Source organism: Cyprinodon variegatus, unplaced genomic scaffold (genome assembly GCF_000732505.1).
Source record: "Cyprinodon variegatus isolate N-32 unplaced genomic scaffold, C_variegatus-1.0 Scaffold136, whole genome shotgun sequence".
Taxonomy (NCBI): domain Eukaryota; kingdom Metazoa; phylum Chordata; class Actinopteri; order Cyprinodontiformes; family Cyprinodontidae; genus Cyprinodon; species Cyprinodon variegatus.
Genome location: NW_015150589.1, coordinates 1,163,286 through 1,185,125, shown reverse-complemented (window position 1 = coordinate 1,185,125; position 21,840 = coordinate 1,163,286). Strand labels below are relative to the sequence as shown.

General features: G+C 43.3%; 1 protein-coding gene across 6 annotated transcripts in view; it reads left to right on the top strand.

The window, feature by feature from the left end:
- The window catches only part of nfia (nuclear factor I/A), a 96,437-nt gene that overhangs the window by 26,774 nt on the left and 47,823 nt on the right, over nucleotides 1–21,840 (top strand). For 4 of the 6 annotated variants that reach the window (XM_015376547.1, XM_015376545.1, XM_015376548.1 and 1 more), the window contains exon 2: nucleotides 10,880–11,408. In XM_015376547.1, the coding sequence (XP_015232033.1) occupies nucleotides 10,880–11,408 (529 nt within the window). Of the gene's footprint in view, nucleotides 1–3,879; nucleotides 4,689–10,879; nucleotides 11,409–21,840 lie in introns of those variants that run through there. The other 2 variants (XM_015376549.1, XM_015376550.1) reach the window with 2 other exon arrangements.

The following is a 21,840-nucleotide window of genomic DNA, read 5'->3' as shown; positions in this document are numbered from 1 at the left end:
ATATAGGTATAAATAAAATAGATGTTAATACAATAAATATAGGTGTAGCTAATACAGATAAAATTGATATGGAGGAAATAGATAATATATTAACACAATAAGATAAATAGTCATGAGATAGATGTAGATAATATAGAAATAAAGTACATATAGATAATATAGATGCAGACAGTATATATTTAATTAATATAGATAAAAATAATACTGATCATATAGATGTAATTAATACAGATATACATAACAGATGTATATGATATAGATGTAATTTAATATAAATAACAGATATAGATATCGTATATGTAGATAATATAGATGTAATTAATATGGATAATCGTTTTGGTCAGTGGAGGGAATGTGGAACACTCAGAGAGAACTCCTCTGAACAATAGACCTGCTGGATAAAGCCCTCAGGAAGGGAATCGAACCTGGGAGCAATCTAGAAATAAATCTAGAAATGATGTCAGTGTGAGTCTGAATGTGATTAAACAGCTTTCAGAACCCCTGAAGTCTGTATCTGTTTAAGATGGTTCTGGTCATTTTTGTTGACAGGCAGGGAAGCGAAAGTCGACATTTGGAGAATTAAACTGCAGACTGTTGGTGGGAACGTAGAGCATCCACGCTGCCTGATCTCTGGCTGACCCCTTCTATCCCAGCATTCCTCCTTTTTCCCTGTTTTCCAGGGTTTTCCTGGTTCTTTCTTGTTTTCTGTCTTGGAATCAATTATTCAGGAAGCTTCTTCTGGCTTTTTTCCCTTTTGGCTTTTTCTATTTTGATGTTTTTAGATTTTTTGGCAAGTTGCCGTATTTTTGTCAAACACTTGGAGCCAGATGGTGGACTGTCCTCCTCCTCCTCCTCCTCCTCCTGCTCCTGCTCCTTCCTCATCTGCATTTGGATTTTATGTTGTTTGGACCGAGGGATGCAGGGAAACAGAACAGTGACCAGTTGGAAGGACCCCACCTGCTCCCAGATTTAAACCTCCTCTTCTTCCTCCTCCTCCTCCTCTTCCTCTGACCTTCTCCTCCTCACGGCTGCTCCTCCTCCCCCTGGTGGAGGCTTGGTCTCAGGCCCGGTTCTACTGGCTCCGCTCCAGCCTGGCAGCAGGTGGAGCTCCCATCCCCCGTCACACACTATGTTCTTGTTTCTGGGTCCAAACCCACATTGTCTCCATGGCAACGTTCACCTTGTTTGGGTTTCTCCTCACGTCTGATTGGTCGGCTGCTCGTCGTCTTTCTCCAGATGGTTCCGTTGGTTAATGGACCCAGTAAGCCCTGCAGGTCTGATGGGAACCATGTTTTTTGGACATAGCCAATCTGGACCCGCCTTCCTCTCTTTAAACCCTAAGAAAGAACCGGGTTTTATTTCATGTGACGAAGGTCCGATTTGTTGTTTCTGGAGTTGGACTGATGACAGCAGAACTTTCTATGTACTTGAGGAGTTCTGACCCATCAGAATCTGGCTTCCTTCATAGGGCTAGGAAGCCTGGCTGCCCGTCCTGCTCACAGGAGGTTGGACTTTACCTGACCCGGTTATTGCAGATCCAGTTTTGAATTTTTTTCAAGTTCTTTCCCAGATTGTTCAGTTTAAATTTGATGATGGTTGTGACCTGATGAAATATTGAAAACCTTTTGTCTTTGACCTCTTTCGTTCTGACCCATATCGGTTGAAAATGTTTCTGATCCTTCTGGTTTTCACACGAAGCCTCAGCTGTGATGCTGTGGGCCGAAACAGGAGACAGTCTCCATGGCAACCAGCTGGTCCAGTTTAACACATTCTGCTTCATAGCATCAGTGCACAGATCCAGAATCGGCTGCAGGCAGAAACAGGTCAGTTCTGCCTCATTCCTGCTTCCTCTGGGTCATCCCGCTCTCAGTTACCACCCAAATAACTGTGGTTCTATCCAAAAAGAACATTGGTACCCTGTGAAGCACACTGCTGCAGATGGACATGATCTTGAGAGTGAAGAATATTCAGAAAATGGGCTAGAGAAAAGCTCTGGAAGCTCCTCATGTTTGCAGATGGATGCCTAGCAATGGTTCCAACTCGGTTCTGAAACCATTGGTTCTCGCCTGGAGATGAAACCAGACCTCTATGCTGGATGTTCCTCAGCTCTAATGTTCTTAATCTTCCTGCTGCTCCTCCAGGCGAGGCTGCAGTTTCGGCCTGGTGGCTCTAGATGGCGCCTCAGGCTGCTTTTCTCAGTTCAGGTTCTAGTTCTCCAGTTCAAACGTCCTGAGAACGTTCTGAGTCTCCTGCTGAACGTTCTCTCATTCCTCCAGCTGCTGATCACAGAAAGCACCGCCTGTTCTCAGGTGGAGGTCCTCTCTTCTTACATCTGGTGGAATCCTCTGACCTGAGAATTCACCTTTTGGATTAGGAACCTTCTAAGGATCCTTTTGAGGATCGTTCTGAGGAACCATCCTATGAACTCCTCAGGTGGACAGTGAGTTCTGAGAGGTTCTGGTAACTCAGCTGTTAATCAGGTGTTCCTTTGGTTCTAATTGAACATGAGAACAGAACCCTGGTTGTATTGTTTCTTCTGCTGGAGCTTAACAGATGGAGATGAAGCAGAACCATTAACGGGTTCTCATCAGTTTATCTGCTGACATCTGTTCATCGGATTCAGAACCAGAAGCATCAGAACCAACTGCAGGTCTGTTAGATTCAAAGGTTATTTTCATGGGACCAAACCTACAGCCAAAAGACCTGCTGGACCAAGTCCAGGGTCTGGGTCTGGACCGGGACCAAGTTCTAACTAACCGGGTCACTTCTGAAGAACCAGGTCAGGTCTTTCTGACTGGGTGGCCTCAGCAGAACTGGTTGGTTCTGTTGGACTCCCAGCAGCCAGTACTGATGCGAACATCGGATCCCAAAAAGAGTTTGACTGCAGCAGGACATCTGGACCAGGCTGATGTGACGTCGACCCAAAGGTTCTTTTGAGCCGCAGAGGAAGGAACGGTTCTAATGTTTAGCAGCTGAAGCTGACACCAATCAATTAGAACCAATTAGAACCAGATCTCTGCAGAACCAGTCCTGGTTTTAGTTCTTCTGTTTGAACGTGTGGTCCAATGAGAGGGAAGCTGGTGTTAAGTTCTGGTTCTGTCTGTGGCGCCTTATTTCATGCTGTTAGAAAAGGTTCTTTAGAACCCTGTAATCCATCTTTCATCTACAATCGTCCTCACATCAGAACACATAGAGGCTGAGCTCTGTTTTACCTTCTGTGCTTCAGTAGGATCAGTGAGACCGTCTGAGCAGAAGTGGTTCTGGTCCGACTTTCCAGCCTGGTTCTGTCATTAGGACTTTCTCATAGAATCAGGTTAAGAACCTCCTGAGTGTCTGATCTGGTATTGATGATTGTGTTTGGACCCTCTGTTGACCTGTGCTGCTGGGATAAAATAGGAGCCATAGAAGAACCAGCTGTTGGTCCATTTGGGTCGAACTTCACACTCTGGACCTCAGGCTGACAGTCCAGAGGTCCAGACTGGTTCTGTTCTTCTGGCCAAAAAGTCCAACAGAACCTGCAGCAGCATGTAAAAGTTGCTCCAGAATCGGATCAGGATGCAGGTTCTGAAGAAGCTTTTCTACCTGAACAGGTGAAGAAGAAGCTCCGCCCCAAAATTTAAAGAAATGATCCGGAACATGAGAACAGTTCTTTTGATCACTGACATCATCATCATTATTATTATTATTATTATTAGATGATGATAAACTTTGTGGAGTTCTGTTGGTCCCAGCAGGTTCTGAGTTCGGCTCTGATCCGTCTGGATGACTTTCTCTGGTCTCTGACCAGTGTTCCCACCTTGACCAGTAGTATTTTCTCTCTCTAAGCTTAGAGCCTTATGGAATTTGGGGGGAGGGGGGGGGTTTGGGGGGGCAGGACGCTGAAACTATCATCGTGCACGCGGGGGCGCGCACCCAGCAGCAGCGTACTTGTGTAAGTGCACGCGGGGGATCGATGCTGTTTGTGATCGATCAGCGGCGCGTCTGATCAGTCTGTGGCCGCACTCGGAGCGACGCAGTCCGGCGGAGGAGCAGCGGAGGTGTCCGGCGTTCGGAGCAGAAGGAAGAAGGAGGCGTCCGGGACGGAACCGCTCCGTCTTCTCCTGCTGGACCCACTGTAGCGGAAAGCAGCTCCCGGGTCGTCCTGCCATCTCTCTCCGCTCCTGGCAGCGCTCGTCCCGGGGACTCCGGCGCTCTCTCCCCCTGGAGCGGTGGGCGCTCCGCCGGACGGTCGGAGATGTCACGGTGGACCGCCTCTGCTCGCTGCTCCTCTGCTCAGTGAAATGCAGTTCTGGACCGTGTTGGATCTTTTTACTCCCCGTAAGAACCACCGGACCTCCGCTCTGCTGCTCTAACGGGACTTTTGCGGCGCCGACCGGAGATGAGGTTGGATTGTGGGCGAAAAGTTGTGCGCTCCCCGGCGGAGGGCCTCCACAGGTCCGGACAGTGACCCGGGGCGGGTCCGAAGTTCAGCTCTGCCCGGAAATGTGAAGCGAAGCGGGCAGAAGGAGGGCTCCGATTCCCCCTCACTTACTCTCACACACACTTTCTTTTTCTGTTCTTCACCAACACACACCAACACACACCAACACACAGGCTGGAGTTACAGTAACCCCCCCACCGCCACCACAAACCCTCCAGATCTCAGCCTGCAGCGGACAGATATGTATTCTCCGCTATGTCTGACCCAGGTGAGTGCCTCTTCCTCCGGCTTCCTAGCAGCGGTGCTCTGCAGCGCGGCTCCCCGCCGGACGCAGCGCGCGGGCCGGCGGGTTCCGGGGCGCGCGCGGTGGCTCCCAACTTTTCTCCGCAGCCGGACCAAACCCCGGCTCCCTGCACCTCCTGCTGCGGTGACCTCTGCTGAGGTTTACGCTCATAAATAACCAGAACCCTCATTTCAACACTTTAAGGCGCGTTATTTTTTTTTTTCTCACTTAAACTTCCCAGAAAGCAGAGAAACTAAGAGTTTCTCTTTTTGTTTTTACTCAGTTTTCCAGTAGGTTGTGGACCAGGCTGGCTCTGTTCGGTGCGTTCATTCGCTTTCCTTAAAATCCCACTTTTCCTTCCTGCTGCTTTCACGGCCTCACCCAGAAACCCGAGGCCTGTAACCCAAGCAGAGGAATCCTGGAGTGTGTTTGTGTCAGAGGTGATCTGAGGTGACTCTGCAGAGCAAACCGCGCAGCTTGTGGCTCCTCTCCATCCTAAATTTAAACTCTCCCAGTTAAAGTCCTGCTGCGGGCTGCAGGAATGCGTTCAGGGTCAGAGGTTAGAGTCAACCTTTGGAGCTGCAGAGGTTTTATTCTCTTCATGTCTGATGAAAAACTGGAACAACTGGATTAATTTAATCTGATAGTAGCTTCATTTCTGCATTACGCACAAATATTTAATTACATTTTGCATATTTTTTATGTGAGCAGAGGCACTGATATTTATATTATTTTCCCCTGTTCTTAATAATTACTGGATCTTGATATTTATTGATGGGAGTTTTTGATTTGTAGATAATTCAGAATAAATTAAGAACATTTAGAATAAATCTGAAGCTTGGTGTGTTTGAAGTTGGGTTGAAACGGCAGCAACAAATAGGAGCGTTAATCAGATTATCAGCCCGTTAAACCAATAATCAGCAGCCTGACTGCTTTTTATTTCTGCTAATCCTCCTCAGCAGCCAGAAAACAAAAAGGCTTCCTGCATTTTATTCAGCCTGATATTCTACAAGAGCTGAAATATTTCGTTTTTCCTAAAACAAACTGAAAATATCCAGTTTGTTCCACATTATTTATAATTATAGATTTTAATTTGAAAGAAATCTTTAACCCTACTTCTTTTTTTCTGTTTTTTTTGTTATAATAAAAATACATATTTTTTTGCATGGAGCTAATGTAAGCAGTTTACATTTAGCCACTAGAGGGCGTCTTTTGCGATCACTTATGAAATCCCGTAAAAAAAGTCATTTTAAATCAAAACTAAAAAGTGGAAAAACTTCACAGATCGGTGATCAGAACCGTCCAATTCAGCAGGTTTAATTTCTGTGCTTAAATGTCTTAAACTTCTTAAATATTTCATTCTGTATCAAGTTTGGACCTTCTAACCTCTGCTGGGACATTTTCCCAAGAAATGTTTATACAGAGACGTTCGGTGTCTGCAGCAGATTCTAAGCAGGGAATAACATCTTAGATTTAAATTAGGAAATTGATTTTTATTCTTGGATAGTTTTTTTTTTATTCTCCCCTTCTCCAGGGGGGAAGTTGAAGGAGCCTGGCCCCTGGCCCCGGCTCCGTGTGTTGGACTCCTCTGTGATGCCTGAATGCTCTGAGCCAGCGCCGGAGGCTCCGCCGGGCCTCTGGATTCCCGCTGCTCTAATTCCCTCAGTGTGTCTCAGTCTCTGCTCCTCTAAATGATGGCTGCTGGTCCGGACCGGTTAGTCCCAGTGCAGAACACGGACCCCCTGCCTGCAACAGGGGAAGAAGGAAATAAAGCAGAGCTTTACACCCCTTTAACCAGCTGCAGATCCAGAACACAGATTATTCCCAGAACCTCCATCCTGAATGATCCAGGTTTAAGGCCTGCAGTGATCAGAATCAGAGAAAATTATTTTAGTTTGAAATTTCACACAAAAAAAATCCTGTTTGCTGAAGAAATTCAGGCCTAATTTCTGGTGATTTTTAGAAATAATTTCTGCTTCTTCTCATTTAATCAAAAGCAGTTTGTGTCTAAAACTAATTTGTAATACTATAGATTTTAATCTTTAATCTTATAGATTCTGATCTTTAATATTATAGATCTTAAACAGTAATATTATAGATTTTAATCTATAATATTATTCATAAATTCCTGTTTTGTTTCAGAAGCTGTGACTGATTTATTGTTTTCCTGTTCGGAGCAGAGACTGAATTCATGTGTGCTGAAATGTAAAATGTTCCTGAAACAGCAGCCGGGAGTTCACCGCTTCTTCCTGGAGTTTCCTGGAAACATGAGGGGGAAGGTTCCTGAGACGGAGGGATTATCTCCCCCGCTGGCAGGAGAAGCCGGTCTTTGGGGCTGAATGTGAGACGGAGTGACTTGTTGAGGGGGATTTGGTTTGCGGCAGACAGACGGAGTGTGAAAAGGCGTCGGAGGAGGAGGAGAGAGCAGGTCAGAAAGCTGAGCACTCAGGAATGTTGGAATGTGGCTCCAACCGGCGTGCGGAGCTGCAGATCCACCTTGGGACGATGAGCCCAGCTCATCTCGGCTGCCCGAGGACTCAAACACATCAGAGCAGGAATCGGGAACGCCGGCGTTCCGGCCTGTCCTGCACAGAGCTCCAAAAGAAGCTGCTGAGCTGCTGGAGGCACTTTTAGAGAGAAATCCGTTCTCCTGGAGCGGCTCCAAGAAGAAACAATGTGCCGCATTCAGGCCCAGATCGGGGGGGGGGAGTCTAGCTCAGCAGCTGGTGCTCCAAACAGCAGCCTGTAGATATCGTTTCCCTGCCGGAGTCAGAACTCCGACTAAACTCACTCACAACATCCTGCTTTTGTTCCTGGAAATTTAACCTGAAACAGGGAGCAGGACCCGAAAAGCAGAACCCGTTGCTCTCTGAGTGAAACCGGTTCTGGTTCCTGCAGGGAAGCAGGTGCTGTTTACTAACAAGTCCAAATGAACAGAAACCAGAATCGGTACCTCTGTCTAGATCCATGATGCAGTCAGGATCAAGCATGCTGGGAAGAAGCAGGCTCTCCTCATCGTCCCAGATTCTGCTTAGATCTGAGTTTTCACCAGAATCCAGGAAAAAAAGCGGACTGTGAGGTTCTGATCCATTAAGGCCCGATGAAGCCTGATGAAGCTGTGTGATTCCTTCAGAAATAATCTTTTTAGTGATTCCGCGCAGAACTGCTGACGGCCACTAGGCTGGTGAGGTCAGAGGTCAGCGACCCTCCGATCCAAAAAGAATCTGGGTCAAGAAGAAAAAACAGCAGCAGCAAACATCAGTTCGAAAACAGGAACGTTTTTATTCAGAAATCAAAGATTTTAAAGTTTTAGAATAAAGAAAAACATAAAATAAAATAAAAAGTTTCCTCATAAAGTCCAAAACCTGCTTCCTGTTGGAAAACTACAGAAACAGAATTCCATAGTTTTGGGCCGAAGGCATCAGAACCCCCGTGTTACAGTGAGGAGCATTGAGATCCGGTTCTAGAAGCTCAGCACCGAGTTCGACTTGTTCCCAGTTTGGTTCTGGTTCTGAGATCAGGTCTTGCTTGTAGCGTTCATAGATCCCTTGGTTCGGTCATGGTTGTCCTGATCCAAACGGATCTGTCTGTGAAGTCACCTTCTGGTTCCGTCTGCTATCCAAATGCAGACGTCTGTTCCGTGTTTTCAGACGTCCCTTTTTTGGTTCCTGTTCTGTGTAAGTAAGGTTATGAACATTTCTGTCAAATAAGTTCTGATCATATTAAGCAAATAAACTCTTTCATTCTTCAAAAAGAAAAAAACTGTTAGAATAAACAGAACGAGGTCCAACTAGCTGGAATGGGTTCTACTGATTCATCTGGACACAGCCAGTCTGAAAAAGGTTTTATCCAATCAGAATCTAGAGATCACTGTCAGACTCCGCCCAAATCAGACCACACCCACTGGCTGATAGCTGCCTTTAGACCTGGAGATCTTCAGGTCCAACACCAACATGTAGAAATCACTCAGAACCGTTCTGCGGTGCATCGCGCTCGTCTTTGATACACGGTGCTGGTGGGGGCACCCTGTGGGCCTGAGCTGTGCATCACCTGTCTGGTTCCGTCTATCCTTCTTTCCCCGCTGCAGTTCTGGCCTGAAGATGTTTGATCCAAAATTTTAGGTTAATGTTGAAGGAAATGTTTGAAATCCAAAGCTTCCCTTTTTATCTTAAACATTACAGAACATTTATAATTCAGAACTCTGCCAAAAGGTATGCAGTGTTCACACCAACAGTTTTATTTAAAACGCGCTTTATGAACGTTTTACACATGCAGATTGGTAACACCAGGCCCACATGTGTCGATCACATGACGGCATGCTCCTTCTCTGCATGCTTGTAGCTTTCTTTCCACCCACCTGTAGTCTCTCTCCTACCTGTGTGTGGACCTGTTTCTACATGATCATGTTAACTTTTTGTCATTTTGAGAAACCACTTAAGAAAATACATTTATAAAATCTTTTAAGACAGTACTGTTTTCTTCCTGGTTGTGGCTAATAATGTTAGCAAAGCATCTTAAGGCCATTGCTGTTCTCTTATGATATGTTCACACCTAAAGCAGCAGAAGCAGCTCGTTTACATGCAAAGTCAAAGATTGACGCGCATCAAAGCGCAGCAAAAGGTCCTGCAGCGCGTTTTGAACAGCAGGAGCATCGCCTTACGAGCTTCTGAGCATCTGACGTGCCGGACGTGCTGCAAAAGCAGCAGCTGCTAGAGTTGGAAAAATTGAACTATTGCTGCTCAACATGCCACATCAACCAATCAGAGACGCTGATCTGAGAGCCGGCAGGGAGACAGACAGCACTGCTGATGCAGATCGCTATGATCGCTCCTCTGAAACTGTTTATTAACGACTAAATTAACTTAAAATGCTGAAATCTGCAAGCAAAATATGTTCACTTTTATTATTCTGGTGCTTGCAGTTTGGATTACGTACGTGAAAAACTATAACATCTAATTCCAGCCGCAGCAGAATACTGCAAAGAGGCAACCAGGCCAGAGGCTGCTGTTGAACGGGACTCCTAGTGACAGCGCACCGTCGCTGTACAGGGGTCTGAGTGGCTCCGACAGAAATAATATTTGAAGGCAGGATCGTAATCTTGATAAACTGACTTCACAGAGGAAGTTTTCAGGTGGGCTTTCTCACTTAAAAACATTAATATTACTTTTTACCCACTGATTACAGCAAATATACTGTAGCTGCCATTGTTGGAGGCAGAGAAAGGATAGGGTAGCTCTGCCCAACGCGCATCAGACCCACTTTTCAAGGCGCGGGGCTAGAACAGCGAAGATGCTTCAGCCGCGCATCAGAGCTAAACTTGTACAAGCATCAAAAATGAAACAGCGCACGCATTGTTCTGCTGCGTGAGGTCTGAACGTAGCATTAAAGGGTTAAATTCTGACTTTATACCCACATGCTGCCTCTGTCACATTGTAAATTCAAACTTGCTATTAATACTTTTTTTTCTTTAAAATACTTCTCAAAATGTGTAATGTAGCCAACCTTTTTGTTTCAACCTTCCGATGCAGTTATACCAGCTCGCCACTCTGGGAACCACTCAGCTAAGCTAATGTTAGCCACACTGCTTTTTAAGTGTTTTTCCTTCTGTGTCCAGCATTATTTTTACAATGTGTGTTTGTAAATTGATTAAAGAGGCAGCCGATACATCTAAAGTAAGAATTTAACTCTTAGATAACAGCAATTAACTGGAAGATGCTTTGGTAGCGTTAACTAACACAACCAAGAAGAAATGAGTAAAAATGGCGGGATTTCTTGACTAGTAGCCATCAGTTTTATTTTCTCTAGTGGTTACCAACCTGAAAGTGACAAAAGTTGACACAGATCCACATTAGACTAGAATATGCAATCATATGTGTGACTTATTGGGGCTTCGTGGAGCTAATCTGCACACTTGAAACGTTCAAAATACTTGTGCAGGGTAGTTTGCACGCATGTGTTTTAAATACACCTGCTTATATGAGTATTGATTGCATGTACTCTTTCTGTAGAAATCCAACTTTATAGATATTCCAACATTCAGTCAGGATGGATGGGTGTGCCTGAGGAAGATGCTGCTCTTCCTGTTTCTCCAGCCAATCAGAGGCCAGAATAGGTTCAACTTGTTTCTCTGACCAGTCAGCTGATGTCTCACTGTCCGTCTCTGTCTGCCCCCCCAGGATGAATTCCATCCTTTCATTGAAGCCCTGCTGCCCCACGTCCGGGCCTTCGCCTACACCTGGTTCAACCTGCAGGCCCGCAAGAGGAAGTTCTTCAAGAAGCACGAGAAGCGCATGTCCAAGGAGGAGGAGCGCGCCGTGAAGGACGAGCTGCTCAGCGAGAAGCCGGAGGTCAAACAGAAGTGGGCTTCCCGCCTGCTGGCCAAACTGCGGAAGGACATCCGCCCCGAGTTCAGGGAGGACTTTGTTCTGACCGTGACGGGGAAGAAGGCGCCGTGCTGCGTGCTGTCCAACCCCGACCAGAAGGGCAAGATGAGGAGAATCGACTGCCTGCGGCAGGCCGACAAGGTGTGGAGGCTGGACCTGGTCATGGTGATTTTATTCAAAGGGATTCCCCTGGAGAGCACGGACGGGGAGCGACTCGTCAAGTCGCCGCAGTGCTCCAACCCGAGTCTGTGCGTGCAGCCGCACCACATCGGAGTGTCCGTCAAGGAGCTGGACCTCTACCTGGCCTACTTCGTGCACGCAGGTGAGTCCTTGCTGCTGCTGAAGCTGTGTGGCTGAGAGGATGATGGTGAAGGGTTAACCCAGACAGAAGGTCCTGGTTGATGGGCTGCAGGTGTGTCTGCATGCAGACAGCTGCTGATGACATCACCACGGTCAGCTTCACAGCGTTCATCCGCTGCTGAAAGTAGTTGCAGGTTTGTTTGGACTTCTGTTCTTCATCGCCTCACGAAACCCAGCTGGTAGATCCCAGACGGCGTGTGTGTGTGTGTGTGTGTGTGTGTGTGGTGGTGGTGGGGGGGGGTGTGTGTGTGTGTGTGTGTGTGTGTGTGTGTGGGGTAGACCCAGTTCACTCTGAGCTCTTAAACAGATTTCCAGCTTCATTTCTGGACTAATTACTGAAGCTCTGACTGACCTGAGGACAAACCTGAACTCTGTCCTCCTGCTGATCGCCGATCACTTCAGGTCACTTCAGGTTCCGTCAGAACCAGAACCAGCCTCATTGTTTATTTTTCATCTCTTCTCAGAGGCTTTTCTATCTATTTTAATTTTCTGCAGATTTTAGAATATTTTTTTTTATTTTGGTCTTAAGTTTTTATGTTTTCTTTTTTTTTATTCTTCACTTTTTTAAATGTATTCATATTGAAGGAAACATATAAAAAAGATTTTAACATCAAATTCAGTTAAATTTAACTTTTTCTATCTTTACCTTTATGGTAGAAAACTCAGTTCTAGCTGCTTTAATATGATTAATTGCATTAATGAATATTTTTTGTGGTTATGAAGGAGAAATGTGCTCTAAAAACTGGCATGTTTCATTGACATAACCAACTTAGTTGATTAAATGCAAAGTGTTTTATTTATTTTCTTAAAACTTAATAATCAAATTAAAAAGAAAAAAATAAGATCACCAAATCCACCCTTGTAGACCTAATGATAATGTATAACTTAATGATGTGAAGTTAGATCAGACAGATGCTAATAAGGGTTAATTACGCCAGTTTAGTTCGGTCTAATTTATTTATTTATTACCGAGTTTCATAAAGTTAATAGATTTTCTTCAGACAGTAATTGCACATTTGACATTTTTATGTCTCTATATCAATTAAACAAATGCAAAAAAGCGCACCTAAATTAACATTATTAAAAAATAGATATATATATTTACGAGCAGCGCTGTGGGTTTGGATCATTAGTGACTCCAACATTTAGAAGCACCCAGATGGATGTCGGTACGTCCCATAACAGAAAATATTAATTCTCTATACTGCGTTTAAAGGGACAGGATTACAATAAATTAGTTTGCTAATCTTAGATAAATTAAAATCTATTGTTGTTATTTAAATACAATAAAACCTGCTTATGTTCAATATAAAAATGTAATTTTAAGTATTAATTTGACCATAAAACTGTTTAATAAAACAAGTAATGTCCCAATTTCATTTCTTAAAGCAACTTTGGACAATATTAATAAACAAAAACACCCAATCAGTATGAAGTTACAGGATTATGTTTTAACCCATCTTTTATCTTTAGCTGTTTCAGTATCTGTTATTATTTAGATACTATTTAATCTGCTGATGTGCATCAGGAAAACATTCTGGTAATAATTTCAGTTTTAAATAAAGCATTTAATTTATGTTTGTTTTTACATTTAGTACATTGTGAGGCCCGTTTCAGCTGCTGCTTCCTATGGGGCCTGTTTCTGGGTCAGGGGTCGGGTTCAATGAGTTGGAGTCGGTATAGAAGGACGTGTGATTGAATCAGCTAATCAAAGTGTGAGGAAGAGGAAGCTGATGAAGGTCTCTGCGCTGGTCCCAGGTCAGCTGTCAGGCTCCTGCTGCGGGTCAGGCTGTTCTTCTTCTTCTACTGGTTGTGTGGAACTATGGTGGCTGCTGGGGTTCCTGAACAAAAACAGAACCTCCTCCATCAGAACCGCTCTGGGTTTTTTCCCATCGGAACCCAGAGGAAAAGAGGAGGACAAGAGCACTGCAGTTTACAGAACCAATCGACCAGATTTATAAACAGATCCTGGTTCTGAAACAAAGCAGCCTGGTTCAGTTTATTGTCCTGGTTCCATTGAGTTGTTTTATCTCCCTCCTGCTGAGCAGCAGGTGGCGACAGTAGAAAGAAAAGACTCACTTTAAACAAGAAGAAACCTCCAGCAGAATCAGAACCAGATTTATTGAGCAGCTGAAGGTTAGAACCACAATTAGAGCAGAACCAAAAGCAGGAGCAGGTCCAGGTGGTTCTGTTTTGGACCCATTTCTCTCCAGTTTCGGCCTTTTGGACCCACCAGCTCTCTGCTCCTCACTGGACCGAGGACAGAACCGGCACCTCAATTCTATCAGCTTCCTAAGTGATCAGAGAAATCAGACAGATGTCGCTTCTGTCTGCTGTTGTTGGAAACTTTAGAAACCTGAAGTTGGACTGGATTCAAACTTCATTGTTTATCCTCAGATGTTTTCAGCGAGCTGAGAGCTGTCTGAGGTTAACAGGTTCCTGAAAGCTTCACACACACCAAGCAGCGTGGAGACGGAGCAGCACAGCTGCGAGCATCTGCAGGGAAACGCTCCACAGATGGTGCAAACAGAGATGCTCCTGGGCGCCGTATGGCAGCGGGAACAGAGGAAGGAGGAGAAGAAGAACAAACCGGGTCGACGTTCTGCTTCTTGATTCTAGGCTGTGGAACATTAAACCTGCTCTGCACATCAAACTTTGATCCTTTTCCAGCTGGATTAGCAGGAAAACCTGCCGCTCTGCTGGACATCTAACACCTTCAGGGACACAGCTCAGACTCTGACTTTAATTAATTGAAGGATTTTACATTTTCTATTAAATTATGTTTCAGTTAAATTAAAATCAACTAATAAAATGTAAATTTCTAAAAATATATAAAATGGATTCTTATTTTATAAGTTGTAGAAATATTCCTTCCAAAAATCTAAGAAAAAGTGAAAGGTTTTCATAAATCGTTTAAAAAGATTCCAGCTTTATCTGCCCTCAGCCTCAGGCTTGCAGCTCAGTTTGCTGCAGAAAGGCGGGACGTACTGAATGTTGGATCAGAACCTTTCCAGCCCTCTCCAGATCAGGACGTCCTCTATGGCTCCCGTTGATGCTCAGCAGCTTCTGGACTGAACTTGGCAGCAGAGGAAGCAGCTCTGTGTGAGACCTGAACACAGCACAAGGACACCATCTGTGGAGAGAAAGAGGAAAACCATCCTGGATCGCTCACCAACAGCCCCCAGCTTCTGATTCCCGCCCAAACCTCCCAGTTCAGGTTTTATTTTAGGTCCGACCTTCGCCTCCGCAGGTGGAGGCACTCCAGGGACGAAGAAGACGTCCAAAAAGAAGCTAAAATAAAGCCGGAGGAGAGGAGGAAGAGGGCGGGAGAGTCTTCATCAGCAAGAACAGACTGAAGAAGCTCGTTCAGAGGACCTGAGTTCTCCTCCTTCATCGGTTTTGACAGTTTGGACCATCTTCTGTATCGCTCACCTGATTACATGGTGTTACCAGATTAGGATGATGATGATGAAGAGCAGAAAGATGAAAAGGCTGATACTGGTGATGATAGTAACAATGAAGATGATCCAGTCCAGTTTTATTTCTAAATTCCTCTAAAACCCTAAAAGGAACCAAAGTTCTGTGCAGTGAAAACTATTACAAATAAGAGCCCCAAAGCAAAAAGAGATAAAAACAATAAAATAGTAAAAAAAAAAAACACCCATAAAATCAAGTTAAACTGCAGCTGAAGCTAAAGTACAAGGGGGTGTGTTTACAGAAGATTTAAAAAGTGGCCAATGAGGGGGTCTGTCTGATGTAACAGGAAGTCCTTCCACATCTCAGGCCCGTTAGTCCTGCATTATGGGGCGTTGCAGTGACCCAGCTGGGTGGTACCGAAGGCTTGGACTACTATTGGAAAGAGATTCCACAGAAGAATGAGTTTATCTGGCTTCTACATTTGTTACGTTAGAACTAAGCAAGGGAACCAAGATCTCCTGAAAACCATCAGCACAGGATTCATTTAAGCTCTGGGAATTAAAGAAATTCCACACCTTGTTAAAACTGTCAAGTTGAAGTGAAAAGGCGTCCTTTCCACAGAGAAGAAGGTAAAACAGAGAGTCATCTGCATAACGGGGAAGTGTAACCTCTGCTTCCTGAGAACAGAGCTAAGGGGAAGCAGGCAATCTGGCCCGTTATGGCAATTTATCCCTCCCTTAGGAGCCAAAATAAAAACGAAAACCACTTTACCATAACTATATCATGCCGTGAAATAGAATAAATTATTATCCTAAAATGAACAAAGTGTCTAATAATGAAAAAATCAGTCAACAAAGCAGAGCTTTGAAAATGAAATGAGCAAAGTTTCATTTCTACAGCTGCAACCGACCCGTTTAAAGAGCCGGTGATGCCGACGTTTAGAATTAAATCATCTTACTCCTGAGAATGAGGAAAAAGATAAGGAAGAAAACGAGGAAGAGGATTTTCAGATTTAAACAGAAATTATGGAGAAACTTCAAAATCCAGTAGAGGCCAGAAGGTCCAGATGAGGGTGGTTCTGTGTCTAGTTCTGACTTCTCTTAGCAGTTTGCTTGCAGCAGTTCTGCAGGTGTTGGTTCTGCTCTGACCTGTTCTCCGCTCTGTGCCTCAGCAGGTCTAAACAGCACAGTGTTCTGAACCTCCTGCTGCTGGCCTGATCTGAACCAGGGCCTGTAGCAGGTTACCTTTCTGTTTTCCTTAACTGGTTCTGCTTCAGATTTCCCCTTCTGTTCGCAGAACAAACTGCTTCCAGCTCATGAGGGTCGGCTTCTGATTGCCTTTTCTTTTTAATCCTCATAAGCAGGAATCAAACATTCGGTAAACCGGCTCCGCGCTGCAGGATTACATCTGGGTTTGTTTAAGACGCCACTCCATGTTCTGGATTTATGGGATTTGTTTGGAATAATACCTGATTTTAGAGGCAGCTCTGAGTCAGGGTTCTGGTGTTTGCTGCAGCGGGTCCAACTGTAACCCGGCACCAACCGGCAGGTCCGGAGGGAGCCTGAATGCAGCAGGAGGTGACAGCCGATAAACGAAGAAGGATGAGGAGCTGCTGACTGGACACCAGGTTCTGGATCTACTGGGATTGAGCCTCTTCCTCCTCCTTAGTCTCACACCTGGATCTGATCCAAACTATGTTCTTTTTAACATCCCATCATCAGTGCGGTCCAACTTTACCTAACTTCTAATCATCTTTAGGCACAATATTTTTGACATAAAAAATGAAAATATTAAAAGATTCAACTGAACTAAAGTCACATGTAACGAGGCAGAACCTGAGCCCAACAGAACCTTAAACCAGTTCTCTGGTGAACAGGAAGTCGTGGATCCACTGAGGAACAGAATCTGGATAAACTGGAGTTAATGTTCTTGATAACATATGTGTGCGTTTGTTTATGTTACCTGTTCAGGAGTCTTATGTCTACAAACCTTCTGAGGACCAAGGCCCCATGGGGCCCTAATTTCTGATTCTAGGGCCCTTCGTTTCTGAAAATAAGTTAGATCGCTGCATCAGCAATGAGATCATGAGAACGTTCACACACCAACTACTAGCAGCTTCTTCAGGGCTGTTAATTACACCCAGCCTTTTCATCCAGAGCTGCAAAGAATCGTAACATAAATTTTATGCTATTTACAGTAAAAGTTTCATAATTTTAGCGACACAAATCTGCTAAAAAAAAAAAAAATCATTTAAAAATACAAAAAAAATAACAAATTAAATAATTCTGATTTTAAAAAATGAATTAAATATGGAAACAGGCATAAGTGGAATGAATAGAATACCAAGCAATGATGTAAATAAAAATAACTGAAAAACTCAAATTTAAAACTAAATAACCGATCATTAAATTTAGGGAAAAGTTCTACTTAAAAAGTAAAATGCCTTTAGTCAGACGTTTAACCTTATGTTTCTCTGCTAGCTCCTGTGTTTCCTGCTTTTCTGTAAAAAAAAAAAATCTGATGACCAACTTTTGATGTTATTACCTCAGAGGTCTTCTGTCTGACTGTCTACAGGATAACTGTAAAACTTATGGAGGGATTTTAAGGATATTTTTATCAGAAGTGTCTCTCAGGCTAAGGTGATGATCCACGTCATAATTTTTTTAAAGAATCTTTAACATTGTGAGATAGGGATATTTGGCGGAACAAGCAGTTCCCCACCAAACCAGAGGGTGGCAGCAGTGACTATTGACGGCCTCAAAAACACAAAAAAGGAACGTTAGTTAGGAGGATCAATTGAAAACTTGAACAGATTTTCTATATGGAAATTGTTTAGCATAGGTGTCCCTTATACCAAGGCAGGGGCGGAGCTAGATGGGGGGCCAGGGGTGGCCAAGGCCTGAACATTCCACTCTCAAATGGAATATTTAAAACATTAGAATTTTTTGTGGTTAATTATGCACATCAATATACTAACATTAACGATGATGAGTATAGAATTCATGATCTTTTCAGAACTACATTTTTATTTATATGGGATAGAATTCTGAAAATAGAATGATGTCTTTGCAAGACATCCAGGACTCTTCAGTGAAATCAGACATAAATAACTATTATAATAAAACGGTATAAGGTACTTATAGGTAGATATAAGTACTTGTAAATATCAATTTTATGCAGAATGATTATTGATAAAAGTAGGTAAGTAATGACAATGGAAAAGATGTACGCCCGAGAACCTCTAACCTGAAACTATTGCATCCACTATACCTTTTATCTAGAGCACGGATGTTTAAATATATGCGTCCATTTGTTAGCAAAGGCTGCAGGAAAGTAAAGTTTATCTTTATTTTGAAAATGTGGATGTCTTGCCTGTTAATTTCCCTGTTGGAACAGTGTAGATTGACCCTGAGGTTCTGGTGTCTATCCACTATCGACCACCCCTTAGTGTACATTGGTTATTGCCTGGCCACCCTTACAAAAATGTCTGGCTACACCTCTGTGATGATGTGAGTTTTACCCATAGGCTTAAGTCACGATTTGGAGGAAAATTTGGCGCCTGGCTCTCAGAGTGCTTTTCTAGTTACTAATTTACTGTGTTTCGTCTGCCATAGAAAATCTTTGCTATTTCTTTATGAGTTTGAGCTCAGAAAAGCTCCACTCACAGGAAGCCTGCAGGCTCTAAAGAGAAACCCCAAAGATTTGGGTCAAACTCTCTCATTTATTTTGAGAGAGGTAAGTAAGAAGTTAAAAAACCTAATACCTCTGTTTTAGGGAGTTTTGGAGGATTTTTCACCTCTATAGCGAATAACTCCCATCATTATCAGTCTGTTGTCCAAAATTAACCTCACACTGCTCTTCCTTGTCATCAAGCTGAACCCTAAACCTTTAAAAAAACTTTGATTTCTACAAGATTAAATATGTATTATCATAAAGAAAAGCAGAATCTATATTGAAGTTGTTTTTTCTGAAACTATAATCGTATATAAAATAAAAACACTATAATGCAACAAAAAAATAAACTCGAGGGGGCCTCCCGTTGTTGCCCTTTGCGCCCCAGCAGCGGCTAACTTCCAATGCCTTGGGCCGGCCCAGTTCTGAGGACAGACGGTCTTATGGAGACCAAAGTCTTGTCCAAATATGGCCGACCCCTGTTTCTAATGCTTGGGATGGATTAACTTAGGATTTAGGTAACTGTCAGGGTTAAAGCAGAGAACTAAAATAAATGACAGTGAATGAAAAGCCTAATATGGGCAGAAGTAGAGACGTATGTGTGTGTGTGTGTTGGATCAATGCACTGACTCCTCTGATAACTGAACACATGAATTCAGATGACACATCTGTTCAGTCACCTCATCGATCAGGGCCTGCTCTGCTCTCTCACACACTTTCCTGTTTTACTATATGTTATGAGGACCTTGCTTAGACTCTCATTGACTTCCAGTCATTTCAGCCCCATAGCGCCTAACCCTAGCCCTAAAGCTAACCATTACCAGTGCATACCTGACCCTGACTACAGTGGAGGAGCTAGAAAACTTCCATAGGGGGCAGGCCAGAAACGGAAAGCGCCAAAAACCAGCTAAGAGTCAATCTAAACTAAACTGAACCAACAGGAAAATGAACGACCACAACTGGATTTCCTGAATAAATCAATGAAGGCAGACCAGATTTTCATGAAGCCCAGGCTAATAAATCTAGACACGTATTTCTACGTCTATGCCCTCTGAATTAATCATTTATGGTTCTACATAATGCGCACATTAAATGAGTTGAGCAGCTCTTTATCTTTAATGACATGTAAGGTTCCTAGATGACAGCAGAGAATCTCTCTAAACCTTCTACCACATAATGCCACAAAACTAGCACTGGAAAAAGAATGCCTTCGCTGTTCATCATCTTTAATGTTAGTGTTTTGATGTAAATAATTAATTGTCTTGTTTTTTGTTACTTTATTGTTAAAAGAATACAACTAATAAAATTGTTTATTGCTAATTAGCACATTCTGCTTAGGAGCATAACTGCTGACATCGATGGTTTAGAGGGAATTGCTTGTTTCTGAGGTGGTGGATTACGTCCACATGGGAACAGCAGATCAACGGGTGGAGGCGGCCAGTCATTGGCCTATGATTTAGACAGCTTAGCCCCACCCATTCCTGACCTCCCTTTAACTGTATTCGTACCTCTTACCTAAACCTTATACCTGGCAAAAAACAAAACAAAACAAAAAAACAGAAAGTTAATTAGTTTTTCAGAGGAATCTGAGTCCATTCCTGGTTAACAGGAGCGGTTTTGGAAGATAGAGGTCTGAAGGTAATCAGTCCAGGAAGTCCTGAACTTCCTGTCCAAACCGGTAAATTGATCCAGTGAAACCATAATTTTTGTGCCATGTTTCAATGTTGTTATTAATGACTGATTGGAACCGTTCCACCTTCTGATCTAACAAAGCTTTTCCTGCTCTATCTGATCAGGATGCCTTACTTTGGATGGATGATGGTGAAAGTTTTCCCCTTTTTCCACCTGAGCTCAAGGATGGTTTCTCCTGGCTTCATGGAAACCTTAAAAACAAAAGAACCGTCATTGATCATCCATGCGTCTCTGGCCATCTAGCTGGACTGGGCCCTCAATTACACATGGCTGACTATTAATTGGTTAACAGGGCCTTCGTTTACGTGTTCCAGGCTGTTAATTGGTTAAAAGCACCATCGTTTAAAGGTCCTTTGGTTTTAAATAGTTAATGCGGCCAACGTTTACAAGTCTTAGGCTGTTGATTGGTTAATTGGTCTTAAGTTCTGTGTCTAGTGCCAGTTTGAGGTCTACCATGATGGCGAAGAGTGGTTCTCCATGAGAAACACTGAAGCAGATCTTCTCTTTTTCATGGCCGATCAGGTGGCTGTATCTCACTCTACCTATCTGCCTTAATCCATCACCTCAGTGAACTGAGACGCACTGGAGTCTCTGGTATTGATTCAGTCCCTGGTAAATGCAGGGCTTGTTAACTTTCTTCCTTCAGATGTAAAAACTTGAATATTTTGTTTATTACTGTCATGGTCTTGGTTCTGTTAAGTTTTCTTTTAAGTATTCCGTTTCATTTTGATCCATGTTTTTCTTTGTTTTCTAGTTTTATTTGTTTTATTCCTATTTTGTTGTGTTTTCTGGATGTATTTGAGTTTTTTCTTTGTTACCCTCTGTTGCCCTCTTGTGTTGGTCTCCTTTTCCCTAGCTCCCTTCTAGAATCCTCTGTTCACACCTGCTCCAAATCAGCTCATTAGTCCAGTCTTTGTTCAGTCTCCTATATATACTCTCCCTGTGCAGTTCCTCAGTGGTCGTTCCCCGTCTTTTCCTGGCTCCCCTCGTGAGTTTTTATCATGAAGTTGTCTGGTTTTTGGTTCCGTGTATTTTGTTCTTTGGTTTTGTTTTTTTTTGCCTCAGTAATACAATTTAATCCTCAAGAACTCACCTCTGCCTCCTCGCCTCTGCATTTGGGTCCTGAAAACCTCAACCAAACCCTGACAATTATGATAGTGATGGAAGTGTTTTTAAGAGCCCCACCCACAGCCCCCCCTCTTGCAGCGCACATGTTTGGGAGTGGGAGTGGAAGCAGCGGTGATCAATGACACATCAGGCTCAAACAGAACCTCTGTACTCTCATAGTTCTTTAGAGTCTTTTCTATTTTGAACTTTTTTGCGGTTCGAATTTTTCTCTCTCAAGTTTTTATTTCTACCAGACCTTTCAAGGTTGTTATTTTGTTGTAAAGATCCTGCATTATAAGCAATACATTGTAAAAGTTCATCACAAACATAATTATAAAGGATGAAATATAAGGGGAAAAGGTTTATGGAAGAAAATGTTCGAAACTGATTTTTTTCTAGAAATCAGGAATGATTGAAGATGATGCAGGCTGGTCAGAAACAACTGATTAACCCTTTAAAGCCCGATCCAAGAATAAAACAAAACAGAAAATTACTTTTTTTTGGTT